Below are 17946 nucleotides of genomic sequence, written 5' to 3'. Positions count from 1 at the left end.
GCTCTCTGACCCTCCCCTGCTCACCTTATCTCTTTCTGTCTCTCAAAAAAAACCAAAAAAACAAAACAACAACAACAACAAAACAACAGTAGACTAGTGGTAGCCTGGGGCGCTGGGGGGTGGGAGAGAGTAAGGAGTCACTGCCAGTGAGTGATGCTGATGGTGATGAGCACGTTCTGAAGGTGATTGTCCTGTTGGTCAGAGGACTCTACAAATAAGCTAAAAATCATAGAATTGTACTCCGTAAATGGGTGAATTTGATCACATGTGAATTACACACGAATAAAACAAAAATTCATGGAATTGTACCCTGTAAATGTGTGAACTTGGTCACATGTGATTACATGTTAATAATGCTGTTTTTAAAAAAGACAACAATGAACCTTTCACGTGCCCTCATGAGCAGGAAGCCCAGGCCATACTGTCTGTTAAGGATTTCCATCCCTGTGTTTACCTGCATTTCCAGCTGCTGGCGGTGACATCTGATGAGACACCAACTTTACCAAAGCAAGTCTCCACCAGAGCTCCTCCCATAGCAAGTGTTTCTCTGCTTCTTCTCTTATCTCTGCTTTTGAGAGACACCTAACTAGGTCACAGAAGTTCTTCAAGGTGTGAAAGATGTCGCTGCAGCCTCCTCCATGTCTGAATTGACCACAGTTCTTGGTACTTTGGCTTTTACCTCAACTCAGACAGCTATCTTCTTAAATGCAAGATGCTTCCCGGACAGCTCGCATTGTGCACATCCCTGTGATGATGATTGCACAGTCTTCTTTGATGACCTTCTTGATTCGGGTCCACTATCCCAAGTCTGTGGCCTTCTATCCTATGGTCATTTTATTTCAGCCACCTCAGAGCCGTTGCTTTCATTGTGTTTTCAGGCTGTCCTTAACCATTACAAATATATTTCAATATCCATTAAATAATATTAATTGAATATATGTATTACCAGTATATTCCCCATTTGAAATGGGGAAGAATTGAAACCCCTTCCCTCTATGCATTTTCTGGGCTAATTGTGCACATTTGTCCACTGGTTCTATGTAAGTTTTAAGGATTCAAATACTTTAGATACTTTTTCAAAAAGTAATAGAAAAGAGGGGCGCCTGGGTGGCTCAGTCGGTCAAGCATCCAACTCGTGGTTTTGGCTCAGGTCATGACCTCACAGTTCATGAGTTTGAGCACCAGACTGGCTCCTACGTGGGATTTTGTCTCCTTCTTTATCTCACTCTGCCCCTCCCCTCCCTCTTTCTCTCAAAATAAATAAAATAAGCCTAAAAAATAATAGAAAAGAAATAATGGTCTGCCTTATGAGACATTTAATTTATACAGATAATGTTTCTAGTTACAATTTACTTCTTCAAACAAAAAAAGCACATACCTATTTACTTTAAATATTACATTATTTTACGCTATGATACAGATTTTAGCAATAATTATTATTACAATCCCATTAACTTACTTTTTCCTAGTGAAATAAAAACATGCCAAAATTTTCATAAATCTTTAAAACATAAGTAGTAATAAATAATCATTTCAATGACAGTATAGATGTACAAACTGTTGGATTGTTATATACATATTAATGTATGGGATCAGTCCTATCGCCCTGAAAGGCAGTCTTGAAAGGAAAGAACTTGGTTTTATTTATTTATTTATTTAATCTTCTTAAGAACTTGTTTTTAAACATCACAACCATCTGTCATGAAAATCATCCCATACCATGCATTAAGTGACCAGCTCTGTGTGGTTCTGTAATGTACTGAGTTATGTTAACAACCTCTCATAGGGTCATTGTCGATAGTTGCACATGACACAGTAAATATTTAGTCATCAAACATTCACAGACAAGTAATCATTTAAACAAAATATATTTAAAAACTTCTTTTGAAGCACAATGGCCAAATCTTTAAGGTATTTAATTGCAGAAGGGTGAGGAATTCCTATAAACAGAGTTGTAAACAGAGTATGGGTTTAACAAAAACGTTAAAAGGCTAAACAGAGGAACCTCAGAGTTATATCTGCCTTTGGTTAGAATTTTATTTGAAAATTCTTTTATCTTCACTGCCATTGTGAATGAATGAATGAATGTAGAATGACTACATTCATTCTGACATGAAGTTTAAGGCTTGATTCTACTTTTCACATCAGTGTGAACATTATAATTTCCTTGAAGACTAAATAACATATAAGAAAACGATACACATTTTCTTTTCTGTCAACCCTACTATCAAGATACATATTCAGAAGAACACCGTCTCACACCTTTCACTCCTCCTTTGCCCCGCCACCATCCACTTCCCTTAACCGCAGCCCACGCCTACCTCCTCCTGTCGGTCTGTTTGTTAGCCAGTACTCACTGTTTCACAAAGATGCCAAGGCCAACTTGAAGCAAGCACACACTCGCAGGTACACTCTATCCGTCCTCGATGCCATGATTTCAGGTACAGCCTATTCTCTCTAGATGTCATCATGAGGCCTGGAACATGATGCGCATAGGCAACATGATAAATCTCTGAATGATGTGGACGCTCGTGAGTGTAAATGATACTAAAACACAGCTGGTAAAAATGTATTGAGAACATTTAAAGGAAGCGTACAATAGAAGCGTGGAGTCCGTGAGATCATTTTTGTCAGTCCATGACACAGCTGCTGCAGGGTTTCCTAATCAACAGTGCAGTTTGGAGATGCAGGTTTTCAATGCTAGCAGACTGGTTTGTTTGGAAGAAGATACCCTCCACGGTGTTTTATTTACATTGTTTAAACAACTTTCGAACTCCATTTTTATGGTTAGGCAACCAACTCATTGTCATAAAAAGTTTGATTTTGTCCAGCATGCCACATTTCAGAAATATAGCCTTCACAATTGGTGAGGGGATTTTGTGTGATATAATTAATGTACTTGAAGTGAAATTCACATAGCATAAAATGATCCATGTCAAAGTGAACAATTCAGAGGCATTTAGCAGACTCACCACATTGCACACCTACCCCCTATATCTCATCTCATTCCGGAATATCTTTATTACTCCAAAAGGAAACTTGGTCTGTTAAGTAAGCAGCTGCCTCCTATTTATCCCTCCCCTCACCCCTGGCAACCAGCAATTTATGTCCTGTCTCTATGGATTTACCTATTGTCCATATTTCATATAAATGGAATAATATAACATGTGAATTTTTGTGCCTGGTGTTTTTCCCTGATCCTAACATGTTACAATTCAGCCATATTGAAGCAGGTGTCAGTGCTTCATTCCTTTCTATACCTGTGTAATAGCTCAGTGAGTGTATGGGCAACTCTTTTTATCCATTCATAAATGGATGGCCATTTGGGTTGCTTTTCTAGGTCTTAGCTGTTGTGAATACTGCTACTATGAACACATATATACATGTATTTAAGTATCTGTTTTCAGTTCTTCTAAGTATATTCCCAGAATTGGAATTAGCAGGTCATATTTTAATTTTATGTTTAATTTTTGAGAAACCACCAGACAGGTTCCCACAGTGACTGGACCATTTCATATTCCCACCAGCAGTGTGATAGCATTCCTACTGATTCATTTCTATCTTTGTCAACATGTTATTTTCCCATTTGTTTGGTTAATGGCATCTGTCCTAGTGGGTGTGAAGTAGTAATTCATCATAGTTTTGGTTTTTATTTTCCTGCTGACTAACGATGTTGAGTATCCTTTCATGTACTTGTTGCACATTTGTATATCTTCTTTGGAGAAATGTCTGTTCATGTCCTTTGACTAATTTTTAATTGAGTTGTTTGTATTTTTGTTGTTGAGTTTTAAAAGTTCCTTATACATTTGCAGAGACAGATTCTTATCAGATGTAGGATTCGCAAATAGTTTCTCCCACTTTGTATTTCTTTCACTCTATTGGTGCTGTCCTTTGATGCCAAAAGTTCTTAATTTTGGTGAAGTCTAATATACCTATTTTTTCTTTTGCTGCTCATGCTTTCAGTGTCATATTAAGAATCCATTGTCAAATCCAAGATCATGGAGATTTATCTCCAAGCTTTTGTCTCAAGAGTTTCATGGTTTCAGTACTCATATTTAGATTATTCATTCACTTTGAGTTAACTTCCATATACAGTGGACTAAGACAGTCCAAGGTCATTTTTTCACATGTTGATCCCCAATTTCCTCAGCACCATTTGTTGAAGAGACTAAGCTTTCTCTGTTGAATAAGCTTCATTCTTGTTGAAAATCAGTTGGCCACAGATTCATGGGTTGGTCTCTGGACTCTCAAAGCTATCCCGTCCCCCAGTATATGTGGGTGCTTCTCAATGCCATGATTTCCCAAGAACCTCTCTGCCCACCTTTTCCTCCAGGCCTCCAGCACTCTCCTGTATGCCTCAGTTGTAATCTTTTGCCTCAGGTGACTGCAGGTTCCTCCCTACCTTTCTAGAAAACTCAGTGCTTTTCTGCCTCAATAAGTTCTGGATTAGGCAAAATAAAGACAAGCAGCATGTGTCATTCCTTCCTGAAGCTTCCAGACCTGCAGACACAATTCTCTGTGAATAAGACTATGCTCTTTCCAGAAACAGGGAGCAGAGTGTCACACTAGAGATGCCATCTTCAAGGCCACTGATGTCACTCCTGTGCGATGTGTTTTCAGTCATGTAAAATTTAGGTAGTGCTATTATTGTTTTAACATAAACAATTCATAAATTTTAATATATGAACGTACAAGATTACTGCATTCCTAAATGTTGCCCAGTGTATCCTGCTCTATAGCTTCCAGCCAGCTGGTAGGAAGACTCGCCCTTGCCAATCATTTCAGAAAGTTCAGGAAAGCATGCTTGCACCTACCCACCAACTAGTCCTTCAGCTATAAATACCAAAGATACTGCCTACTCTTTATCTTCTTCTCCATCTCCCAAATATCATGCCCAACTGCCTACTGCCCTGGGTATAAGGCACACATCATATCAAGCAAAGAGCTATCTTCGTAAAGATCACCAGACCATTAAAAATTAGCTGTTTGGGGCGCCTGGGTGGCTCAGTCAGTTAAGCGTCCGGCTTCGGCTCAGGTCATGATCTCACAGTTCGTGGGTTCAAGCCCCATGTCAGGTTCTGTGCTGACAGCTAGCTCAGAACCTGGAGCTTGTTTCAGATTCTGTGTCTCCCTCTCTCTCTCTGACCCACCCCTGCTCGTACTGTCTCTCTCTGTCTCTCAAAAATAAATAAAAAACAGAAAAATAATTTTAAAAAATAGCTGTTTATTTATAATATGGCTGTAAATGGGAATTTTATATGAATTTCTAGAGATTTTCTAATTTAATGTACAAGGAAGAATATAGATGTCAGAACTTTAAACCAAGAGGGAAAATGGAAAGCAAGAACTCAGTTTTCTTTTTTGTTTCACTGGCCTATGGCTAGGCTCTCAGATTTCCTGATTCTTAAGTTGCTTGTGAGTAAATCTCAAAGCAATAATGTCTTACTTTTGTCTTGAAGTCATTTTAGAATGAGATTATCTGAACCATCTGAGGTGTAGGAAGTTAATCCAAAAGCCATTGGAACTACTCTGGGTTTTCAGTTCTTTTGACAAAACATTTTAAAAGGTACAAGTAGTAAACCTGGTTTTCTATAGTTGTACCATATGTTAGAACTTTTTAAAGTCCATTTGATCAACAGCAAAATAAAACAAATAGAGTAACCATGACTCTGACTTTGATATATTGGGGTTGACCCTTTGTACCCAACTACCACATATGATATGAATTGCTTAAATTCTACTCTAACAATAAAAGCACTTGTGTCAAAATGTGAAAGATTTCTGACAATCAGAAAAAAATTATGGTTTTATGCTTGAATAAATATTTAATGTTTTATTATATTAATATAACCTCCCCTCAATAATAGATGCTTGTTAGGCTTTTATTAGAATGTCAGATATCAGATACCAGGTTGTAAAATCTAAGATATAAATGTGGAATTTCTTTTAGGGAGGATTAGAAGTAATCAAACTAATATAAAACAAAGTGCATTGGAGAAGAAAGTCTTAAAATTTTGGAGGCATTTATTTGAAATAGTGAAAGGGTAGGAAGTAGTATTAAAATATTCTAATTATGAAAATTTGTCCAAAGGCTTCTTATCTCCCATTATGTATGATAAATAAAAGAATAACAATGATAAAATTGTTAATGTGGCCAACAAAGTTTACTTTTTATAAATTATAAAATGAGAGAGTGAATGCTCATAAAATTATGTTTCCTTAAAGAGAATGTCAAATATTGCTGAATCCTCTAACTCCTCTTTGGAAATCAGGATAATGTATCTAAATCTGATTAGTATAGAGAATGAAAATAAATATTACAAAATATTACAAAAATAATCTTCATACCCATGAAAGTTTTAACACTTTACTGTATATTTTCTAATTTTCTACAATGATTCTCCATTGTAGAAAATTGGGAAATGAGAAGAAAATAAATGTTAATCCTTAGGCTTTGTTCAAATATAGACTTTAGATATTTGCATTTCCAGGATGGACACAAACGTGACAATGAAGGGGAATGATGATGTGTATTAGTTTTAAGAAACCATTCCTTGATTCAAAGGATTATGAAACTACTAAAGATTAATGGCATCTTTTACCTTTGAAATAATCATAAACAAGATAGATATCTTTCTTCCCGGAATGAATGAAGCGTAGCTTTATTTTTTTCTTGGAGCCTGGAGAATCAACTCAGTTAATCTCATTCAGTTTGGCAGTTTTTCATTGTCGCTAAGAAGCTCAACAGCCTTAAAAGCTTTTTTCATTCATCAACATGAATCCTAGAATCATGCGTCGTAAATATTCAGGCTACGTTTGCTGAAGGGAAAAAACCTATCAAGAGTAGTTCCGGATGGGAGGAAGACTCCCTGCGACATAAGATCTTTGTGTGTCTTATCTGTTTGTTTGTTTTCTCTGTCACTAGTACTGGGATTCTAACCTTAGGGAAAGCCCTGGACAGGGAGAGCACGGATCGCTACATTCTGATCGTCACTGCTTCAGACGGCAGGCCTGATGGGGTGAGTACTCAGCCTGGGGACCTGCGGGTTGTAAGCACAGTGCTGGAGAAACCAAGAGCCTTGTAGTCTAATACTCTGAAACAGTGTCTCACCATCCTGAGTCCAAGAATAGTTTCATTCACTGGGAGCAGTTCCTTAAATTACTTGGAGAAGTGGTCTTTTCTCCAATGGGCTCTTTTAATAGATGAACCTAAACTCTGAATCTCTTACTTGTTGGAACTTTTTGACCTGACAGAATGGATACTTGTGATTGGCATTGTTACCCAACTTGTGGGGAAATTGAAATCTAATGGCCTAGAAGGCAGTCCCTGGTGATCAGCACCTGCCCAGCACCCCAAAATGTATCCTGACTGTTTTACCATGTTGCCACCTGTTCCCTTTAATGTTCTTTTTTGGGGGTGGGGGGACGGTTACTGCAGATGAATGTCTTGAAGCACTTAGGAAACCAAGCTGATGGATTCCACAGGTCATTTGTAAGCAGCACTCAGGGTCCTGACTAATCCTTGGTGATTGAAATGTCTTACAGAGAGGATAAATTTTATCTGCGCCTAAAAATCAGTTGTAAGAATAAATAAACGTTTTAGCCGATCTGGAGTGCTTTAAATCATTTGACTGCATTCTTTAAGCCGTCTTGCTTACAACCATGACTGCTCTAATTTTTAAACACTGTAACTTTTCAATTGTTGATAACCAGTCATTAGACTTTTTTTACCATTTCTATGACACGAAGTTGTTATTTCTTTAGTCAAATGCTTATAGGCAACTCGCATGTTATAGGCCATTTCAGCACTGTTCTAGGGAAATAATTTCAAATTCAGATTGGGAGCATAGGTGAGACTCACCCAATTACAATAGCAGCATACCTCCTCCTGACTTGAAAGTAATGGTTTGATCTGTATGATAGCGTGGTTGGGGGCATATAATGCTCTCCTCACAGTTATTTGAAGAGGATTGCTCAGAAAATTAATTGATAAATCTACCAATAATAAGCCATTTGCCATTTCTCAAACATTAGGTAGAACAGTTACATATAGAAAAATAAAATAGAGTAAAACCTTGGTTTGTGAGCATAATTCATTCTGGAAACATGCTTGTAATCCAAAGAACTCATCTATCAAAGTTAATTTCAAGAACCATTAGCTCAGTTTTGATCAAGTGACATTTGGCATCATATACTACTTGTATTGTAAGACATTGCTCATTTATGAAGTTAAAATTTATTAGAAATACTTGCTCATCTTGTGGAATACTGTCAGAATGAGGTACTCACAATCCAAGGTTTTGCTGTATATGGAACAGTCTGAGTAAATAGTGTGGCCAGGACAAAATACGTATATGTGTGAAGAAAAATAGAACTAAGATTAATTCTATGTATGCAGTGTTCTTGGTTAAGAGTGTGCCTATGTTAGATCTACATAAAGAAGTCAGAGGGAGTCTCAAGAAGAAAATAAGTGAAGACTTTGATGTATGGTAGAAGATTAATTGATAATGTGGCTAGGAAATAATGGGGGTGAAATGTCCTGAGGAATTATTCAGTATGGAGAAAGGGGTGTCATTAGAGTGAAGTAAAATAAACAAGGAGCATTCAAGTCAGCCATTAGGGTAGAAAAAAACAAAACATAATAGACAGCTTTGGGATATATCTCATTACAAATCAGATATTAATGGCAGTGATATTAGCTAGGACCCTTTAAATATGGCCTTAAAAATAATTTCTTAGGGGCACCTGGGTGGCTCAGTCGGTTAAGCGTCGGGCTTCCAGCTTTGGCTCAGGTCATGATCTCATGGTTCCTGGGTTCAAGCCCCACGTTGGGCTCTGTGGTGACAGCTAGCTCAGAGCCTGGAGCCTGCTTCGGATTCTGTGTCTCCCTCTTTCTCTGACCCTCCCCTGCTCATGTTGTCTCTCTCTGTCTCTCAAAAATAAATAAAAAACATAAAAAATAAAAAAATAATTTCTTAGACAAGAGAACAGATAGAAAATAAAGAGTATATTAAGACATCTGGCATAGTTTCAACCCAGTAATTATGGGTATGTCCATATCAAAAACTGGGACTCAATTCTGGGTTTAATACAGTGCTTTAATTTCTTCTAGTCCTTTTTTATTTTTTCTAGTTACTTGCGTATTTCAGTTTCTTTGACCAGGTCACTTAGCATTTCTGGTTCCCTCATGTTTTCATTCTTATGATTAATAAGGTCTCCTTCAACTTTAAAATTCTGATCCTTTTAAGTAAATGTGTTCTATTTTCAAAAATTTGTATTGAGAGTATCAGCAGAGAAAGGAACATTTGGATTTCAAACAAAAACTTCTTTAGTTAATTCCATTATTTATATAATGTTAGGGATGGACTTTCAAGTGGGTAAATGTAGTGGGTTCCTCAAAGATAAGGTGGTTACATAATCACAACTATCTCACATTTTGATAGCATCCTTCTTACCTCCACATTTCAACTTACTCTTTGTAGATTTATGGTAAAACTAACCATTTGCCTTCATGATCATGGTTTTCAAAAAAGATGTTACATGGGCAGAGACCCCGGGTGGATGGACGCTTCTTAAATCAAAGTAGTTACCAGCAATTTGTGTGAAACAGGTCGCAAAGATATAATTTGATTTCATCATAAAAATCCACCTCCCCACCACCCTCAAAATGTGGCTGGGGAAAAGAGAGCTAGTATTCTAGTGGTCATTGCTGAAGTTTTGTAGACAAAGTTGAGGAAATTTTATTTGATGTTCTTGTGGGTTTTTTGGTTACCTTTTCTAAACATAATTTTGTTGATAGTAGTTAAAAAATCTATACATGAAAGTTATATATCTCATTATTAAAAATAGATTTCTTTGGCTATCATGGCTACTGATAAACTCATACTTTCTAGATTTTAGTAGTTATCTACACTTACTTGGAATTACTTGCAAATCTATGAAGTTGCAGATTCCCTAATAAAGCTTCTACCATGATTTATTCCAGTATTTTCACATTTTAGGTGAAATAGACTTTGAAAATTTTATATAACATGTACGTTTTTAAGCAGTTGTATTTTACCTGATTTATAATAATAACATATAGGATAGCTTCCAAATGCATTTTTGGAAGGGACATACACTCAATTTCTTTTTGGAAGCTTCTTTGTAACATTATTTACTTCTAAGCTAAGCTAAATCCAACCAATCTGAGCTAAAAATACATTTTTTAAAGAAAAATTTTACTGTAAAATCTGGGCAAAGTTTATTATGTTAGTGGATATAATTTGATCAACAGGGAGGGAGAATTTTTCCTTGACCCTCTTATGGTCCCTGTCTGGGTCTGAAAATTAAACTGACAAAGTCTGACTAAGAGAAGAAAGCACACACATTTATTTAAGTTTTACATGATGTGGTAACCTACATAAGGAAATGAAGACCCAAAGAATTAGTGAAACCTACTTGCTATAATCATGGAATAAAGGATCAGAGGCAAGTGCGGAAAAGCAACTAAACTACGTGGTGAGACTGAAGGGAGCTGTGAATTATTTTAACAAGGTCAGCTTACATAGAATTCTCTCCATCTCAATTTCTTGCTGTTGTTGAGAATAAAAATGTTGCCTTCCTTCTCATACAGGGAATACATTTTTCACATAGCAATTTAATATCCTGCTTTTAAGAAAAAGAAAGAAGGATTGAGTGTTTTCCTTGTATTTGCTGTTCTTCAAGTGCCTTTAACTCAAGAGTCAATATACCAGAGTGGTGATGTTCTCTGCACTCCTTCCACAATCGGTGGCAGCAGTAGCCAGTAGGAATAGGATTATAAGTCTGAGGAAGCCAAGACCACAGTGGCTTAAACAAAGCAGGGTTTGTCTCAAATATAAAGAAACATGGAGGTGGACAGGACAGGGCTGGTGTGGGGGCTCCACGAAAGTATCAGGGATGCCCTCTGTCTCTTTTCTGCTCTACACTTAATGGTGTATTTGCTTTCATCTTCATTCTTGGTACCTAATGGTCTTACAGTAGCTGATGCTACCCCAGGCATCTACTCTCCATTGCACAGAGCAGAGGGTAAAGATGCCCTATTTTCTACAAGGAACTGGAGTTTTTCAGAGACCACACCTAGCATATTGTTTCTTATCTTATTATCCACACTGGCCTGAAAGACAGCTAGAAGCAGGGCTTGTAGATTATGGATGCTTGTGAACCAATAGCACATATGTATATGTACATATGTATGCAAATCACAGTGAAAGATATAAACATGCAAATCATGGGCAAGGTTTCCTCTTTTTCATTGTTTCTTTCAAACAAATTTGTCAGTGTCATTTTCAAACAGGCCACCATTCCTATTCTGAATACAGTGTTATTCTGTAATGTGTATATTTCTGACCAGATCCTATGAGTTCAGCAATCTTGTTTTCCTTCTTGAAAGACATAACAGATACTTTGATTAAATCGTGGTGTTTGCTATATCTGTAGAATGTTCTAGAATTCTTAGCTTGACTTAAGTATGGCTTTTATAGTGAATAACGCTGATGGTTTACAATAGCATATATGCCTGGGCTTTGAACTGGTATTATTCCCTGAATGTCTTTTAAACATGATGGTATAAATTAGCAATTAGAATCTAGAAGGTGAACATTTAACTGTTTAATCCAACTATGGGAGAAAGTGAAAGGAAAAATTTATATGCAAGAAGACATGTGTGTGAACTTTAAATAACTGAATTTTAATATAGTTGGTTTTAATAAATTGCAGAACAAAATAATTATGCCTTTGTATATGTATAATAATCATATATCCTGATATGTCCTGGTATTTTTTTAAAAAGCAAAACTGCAATGGGTTTATTTGGGTGTAGACATTTATAAAGAGATATGACCATGTAATTTTAGAAGAGAATGAGCTATTTGTTCATTCTCTTTGAAAAGCATAGATTTATATGTCTTGGTTTTGGGGGAACAAAATAGTGTTTTTTGAAGTAAATATTCCAGAAGTTTGATTTTGTTTTAGTTGTGAGATAATCTATGATATTCTTCTAGTTTCTATTATATATATATTACATGTAATATTAACTCATATTTGTATCTTAATATATTATATATTTTTATACAGTGCACACATATTTTATAAATAAAATATATTAAAAATAAGAGGCAGGTTACAATTTCTGTATGTCATTGAATCAGGTAATATTTGAATTTATACAGATCCATATATATCTACAGACAAGTGTGTGCTTGTGCACATGCTTCTTTTAAATGAAGTGGTTTAATGGAGATCCACAGAAAAATGCACAAACCTCAGTTGTGCAGCTTAACACATTTTCACACAATGAACACATTTGTGGAGTCAACACTTAGAGCAAGAAACAGAAGTTAATTGGCACCCTAAAGGCCCAGGCTCAACTGTGTCATTCCCAGCCCACCTTCATCACAAAAGTGACCCTATTCTGACTTTTCTCACAGGGCAAAAATTGTGCCAATCTTTGAAAGTCACATAGTCTGTAATGCTTGTGTCTGATTTCTTACCCTCAGCCTTACGTTCATGAGCATCATCTATTTCATTACTTGTTCCAGTGATTTGTTCATTCTCAGTACTCTGTATTACTCTACTGTACACAGAAAGCAATCTATATAACCATCTACTGTGGTTGGGCATTCAGGTTGTTTCCACATTTTGACCAAACAACACTGTTCTGGTCATCACTGGCATGCCTTTAAATAGAATTTTTACTGGACTTTTAAGCATAATTTTTTTACATTTATTTATTATTGAGAGACAGAGAGAGACAGAGCACGAACAGGGTAGGGGTAGAGAGAGGAGACACAGAATCTGAAGCAAGGCTCTGGATGACAATTGTGAGCAAGTTGTCAGCACAGAGCCCGACAAGGGGCCCAAACCCGTGAACCACAAGATCATGACCTAAGCCGAAGTCGGTTGCTCAACCACCTGGGCCACCCAGGTACCCCATGGACTTTTAAGTATAAAAACATGTACAAATCATACTGAATAGTTGTATGAATTTTCATAGAATAAACCCACCAATGTAGCCAGTACACAAATAGAGAAAAAAACCCATTATGGGTAACCAAGCATTCCCTGTTATGCATGGTAATTTTTAAGTGGCTGCTAGATATTGCATGTGGAAAAATTATAAAACCTTGGGGTAAAGTCACACGGCTCAAAGGAGGATATACTTTTGCCTCTGTTAAAATAGGGTCAGATGACCTTGATTCAATCAGAGTTTGGACACTGGGTTTTAGTCAGAGTGAGGCGTGGTCTAGACTGCATGCAAAATGACTCATATAGTGTAGAACATCAGTGATCCCACTGGAAGGACTGGGCATTTCCCAAGTCCTTGCCTCCTTGGTGGCTAGGAGATAGCGTTTGACCCCTCTGCTCCTGACTGCCATCTCCTCAGAGTCCCTCCTTGTGAACCTCACATTTCTGTTTAGCCCACCAGCCTTTCACTGCCCATCATTTACAGGGAGGACACATTGTGTGGGATTCTTTTAAAATAAAAGTTGGGTAAATATTTTTTCTACTTTTTTCTCCTATATCTTATTGACATCTTGTCAAATATTTAGTGTTGTAACATAATGGATTTTTCATGTTTCAGCTGAGGACCCTTTCTTTCTTTGATTCTGGCCCCAGGCTTCTGTGATCTACCCCACACTGTGACAGACCTGGGGGCGGGGCATTTGCTCTCAGGCTTTGATTAGAGAGAAAGGGTTCCAGCTTGGCTTACATCTGATGTTCCTTGATTGTGCAAAAGTCGTTGACTTACATAATAGACTCTGCTTGCAACAGGCCACAGATGTAGCACATACTACTGGTAGATATACCTGCTTACCATTTTCTTGGGCTGTATGATCCCAAGGTAATCATTTAACTCATAGTATATGGTGCTCAGACTCCTGGTTTATATGTGATCCCAGAAAGTGATGAATGGAGTATTTTCTGATAGCACTGAGTTACCTGAAAATACCCATTCGATGCACTATGTTCTTCATAATGTACAAGTTTTATTTTTAAATAGTGAAAAATGTAAGTGATCAAGGCTACAGAAATGTTACATTTCAGAGAAAAAGAGGTACACTTGTGTATAAACAAAAGCTTGCCACCCATAAAATGTGAACAAGATAAAGGTAAAATCACTTTCTAAAAGTAAGCCTCCAGGAAATACTTGACATTTTCAAGAAGATGTTTGCCCTTTAATGTCATCATTTGCTTTTTCCATCTGGTTTTTTGAGGTGCTTGAAAATTGCAAGCTTCCTCTTTTTTATCCTTTTTTTTTTCTTTTTTGGAAATTTAAGGAGTAGGAATAGTAATGAGATGCTCTTAAGACAGGCAAATGCCAAGATGGCCAATTAGCTGACATCAAAACAAAAATAACTCTTTTCACATGGAATCTTTCTTTTTTTTCCTTTAAGACCTCAACTGCCACAGTCAATGTGCTGGTGACAGATGTCAATGACAATGCCCCAGTGTTCGATCCCTATCTGCCTCGAAATCTCTCTGTGGTGGAAGAAGAATCCAATGCCTTTGTGGGTCAAGTAAGGGTAAGTGGCAGGTGCATATCAAGTGCATTTTTTAAGTGAATATGTTTCTTCTTAACATTTTGGTTTCAAAAAGACATTCAGCTGATGCAGGGTGCCATGGATCATCAGAAGTGTTGAAAGCAATCAGTGAGGGAGATTACTCAGCTATAAGGTAAAACAGTCATAAAGTTAATTCATTCTCACTCACAATGCTGGGTACTCTTCAAGATGTTCTTTTTTTTTTTTTTTTTTTTTTTATAAATCACATGTGTCTCTTTAGCTTTACCTTGTTAAACTTGTTGATTTATGTCTTAGGACCATCGGGTGATTTAAATGTTGATTCATTTAAAGTATTATTTTCTTATTTAATGTATATTTTTCTGGGATTAGAATACGGTATTTGTAGAAAAATATGTGATTAGCTCTACCATTAAGTGTGAATTTGTAGGTGCATGCCTCAAAATATAGTGATTAGAGGTAAATTCATCTCAGCATTCGCTGGGAATCTGTGTTTCACACACATCTCTTATCCAACATGTTCTCTTTCTTGACTAGACGTATTAGCCAGTTTCTGTAGTTCCTTTGATGAATAACCCATTTTTCTTATATCCGGGCCAATATTTCCTCAGTTGGGCCATACTTGGTCTTGAACTTGTTGAAGGCTCTAGAACCTATAAGCTGAGGGCATATTTTGAGCACACACTCTTTTGGTGAAGTATCTACCTGAGAGGAGGCAGCTGTGTGGGCCACGGGCAAGGGAAGAACCCTTCTCTCTGAATGAGTGGAGCACCCCGACGTGTGAGTCCAGACTTCAGGATCGTATCCCTTCCCCATTAAAGCCACAAACTTTGAACAGGAGGTTTGCTGGTGCTTTGAAGCAGGCCTTCTCTACAAGTCAGCTGCACTTCTGGTCAGACAAAGGGCCTGGCCTTCAGCCCAGTTTCCCCTCTGGCTGCAGAAGAGGAGGGTTTATTTAAACATTGTCACCAAGAATTTCTGCCTTCCACACCAAGCCCTCAGGATTTGACTGAACAGTTGGAGCTCTTTAGTGTTTTCCCTTAGAACTCTGACAGTAACTTACAACAACTTCACAGCCATTATCATCATCATTGTCACTCTCTCAAATCCTGGAGATGTCACGAAAAGGATACATCCCCTCACACCTTTTGCTGCTCCAGCTCACCACAGGGGAGATATTTTGTCATTGTGCTGTGACAGCCTTCTAGGGACTCTAGATGCCATGTAGCCAGCAAGCCATTCAACTTCAGAACCCTGTATAATAATACCTTTGGTGTCAAAACTTTTACCGTGGACTCTGTAAGAAAAGACTAGACAAATGATTGAGAAGTTCAAGTGACACTAACAGGAGAGTGAGGAAGTAATGTAGGGAAAAGGCACCTACCCCTGGAGGGCTGGCTACTACACAGGTCCTCATGAGGAAAACCGTAGCTCAATCCCAATGACAAATCTAGGAAAGTTCCACAAACATATGTCCCAGAATTTTCAATCCCGAGAAGTGATGAAACTGTCCAGTTTTTGCACAAAATCCTAACAGTTCTAGGTCACTGATGCTGATGCTTTGGAGGAGGAGATTTTTGGTGCTTTTTGCCTCCAGTGCAAGCAAGTGGCCAGCTCTCTGTGGCTAAGATACAAGAGCCTTCAGTCAGACTGCATGCACCAGCAGGCGGGAGTGGGACAGAGAGTACACAGGCTCTGAGGGACACTGTGAGGCACTAGCAGTTCCTGTAACACCAAGCAGACAAGGTGATAAAATCTACATGGCATGTGCAGAAAACATAGAAACAGAGGCAGTGCTTATGTTGACTCATGAAGGACGAGAAGAAAATTGGGAGGGGTTGGAAGTTGTCTGGCATGGGATCACATGAATAAAAGCACAGACACAGAGCACTGACATGTCACATTACAGCAAATCAGATATGCCACATAGTCAACATTTCTCTGTGCATGTTGGAGATGGTGCTGAAGGGACCCCTGCAGCACCTGATGGAGGGTGTCACTAGATTTTTTTAATATAAGGTTTACTTCTTAGATTGGAATGCGAGATTCTAAATTCAGAATGCTCTATTTAGTCACATCTACCAACTATTCGGGAAGAATAAACAGGTATTGAAATCACTTAGGAAAATTACCTTTTCCATTTCTCATACTTTACCTAACTTTGGAGAGATAAAGCCCATATGGAATATGCAATTAATAATAAGTAAGCAGACATTAAAATGATGATTAATTTTTAGTTTTTTTAATTTTTCCTTTTTCTTTATTTTTGTCACTTTCCCTAGTGATTCTTCATCTTCGAAGGAATTAGAGCATTAAATTTGTTTCTTGTCTCCTAGTTCTTAAGTTGGACAAGGAATGGTCCTTGTAATGCATTTCAGCATTAAAATTTGAAATGTAGACCTTTCTGCTCATAATTTGATAAAGCGGTAATTGTCCTGGTCTTTAGGCAATAGCATCTTTCATAAAAACCTTAAATGCTTGAAACTACAAAGGAGCATGAAAACATGCAAAGCAGGTGCATCCTACTATTTCCACACAGTTCCATAGAAGTTGTAACTTTCACAGAAAGGGGTTTTCGATGCATCACGATGGCCTCCTTTGCTACCTAATGAGAATTATATAATACATTAATTTCACTAAATTCATACTCTGCTTATAAAATTTAATTTTGTCACCAAATATCTATTAGAACACACTTAAAACCAAGACATGTATGGTTATTTATTGTACTGAATTTGAGTTACTGACTTAAGAGTTTATGTGCTAATGATGTTTTAGTGTGTTAATCTACTATTCACATTCTGATGCTGAAGGAACTTTTTATTCACTTTTTATGTCATAAGGCAGTGTTGTAGTTACTGAACTTTATTAAACAGGGAATACTTCTAAAGCAATATTTATGAATTGTTCAAAGCAAATTTTTTATCAACATATTAAAAAATATACTACCAACCAGTAACGTTTTAGTGTAGAGCTCACTATGTGCAAGTACCATATACCATACGTAAGTTTGAAAACCATTTCCATATTCCCAGGGCGCTTGTAGCAGCGATATTGTTGGGGAGAAGAGAATGTGCAGAGTGAAACCTAGCAAACACAGGAGTATAGACTCTGTGTCTATGTCAAGTGTCAAAGCGCCATCCTGATGGTTTACTGAGGGATGAGAAACACCACAAAAGAATAAGTAGCTACATCAGGGTTCATGGGAAAATGTATTCATCTGTGGGATCTTGGCAAATTAGTGAGATTCTAGGTTGGAACAAAAAAGGCAAAGAAAGATCCTGGGACGAGATGACCCAGACAGAGTTGGGCTGAAGAGGCAATTTGAGAACAAGTCAATAGTGTGACACTAATGGAAGATGTGCTGAGAGGAGTTCTGGAAAACTGATTAGGAACATGTTGC

General features: G+C 37.4%; 1 protein-coding gene across 1 annotated transcript in view; it reads left to right on the top strand.

Annotated features, from left to right (window-relative positions):
- The window catches only part of PCDH15 (protocadherin related 15), a 697494-nt gene that overhangs the window by 467130 nt on the left and 212418 nt on the right, over positions 1 to 17946 (top strand). Inside the window, exons 17-18 of the mRNA XM_029919519.1 lie at positions 6926 to 7019; positions 14418 to 14546. Of these exons, the coding sequence (XP_029775379.1) occupies positions 6926 to 7019; positions 14418 to 14546 (223 nt within the window). The remainder of the gene's footprint in view (positions 1 to 6925; positions 7020 to 14417; positions 14547 to 17946) is intronic.

Source organism: Suricata suricatta, chromosome 2, assembly GCF_006229205.1.
Source record: "Suricata suricatta isolate VVHF042 chromosome 2, meerkat_22Aug2017_6uvM2_HiC, whole genome shotgun sequence".
Lineage (NCBI taxonomy): Eukaryota > Metazoa > Chordata > Mammalia > Carnivora > Herpestidae > Suricata > Suricata suricatta.
Note: the sequence above shows the minus strand (reverse complement) of the source record. Positions and strands in the feature narration are given on the sequence as shown.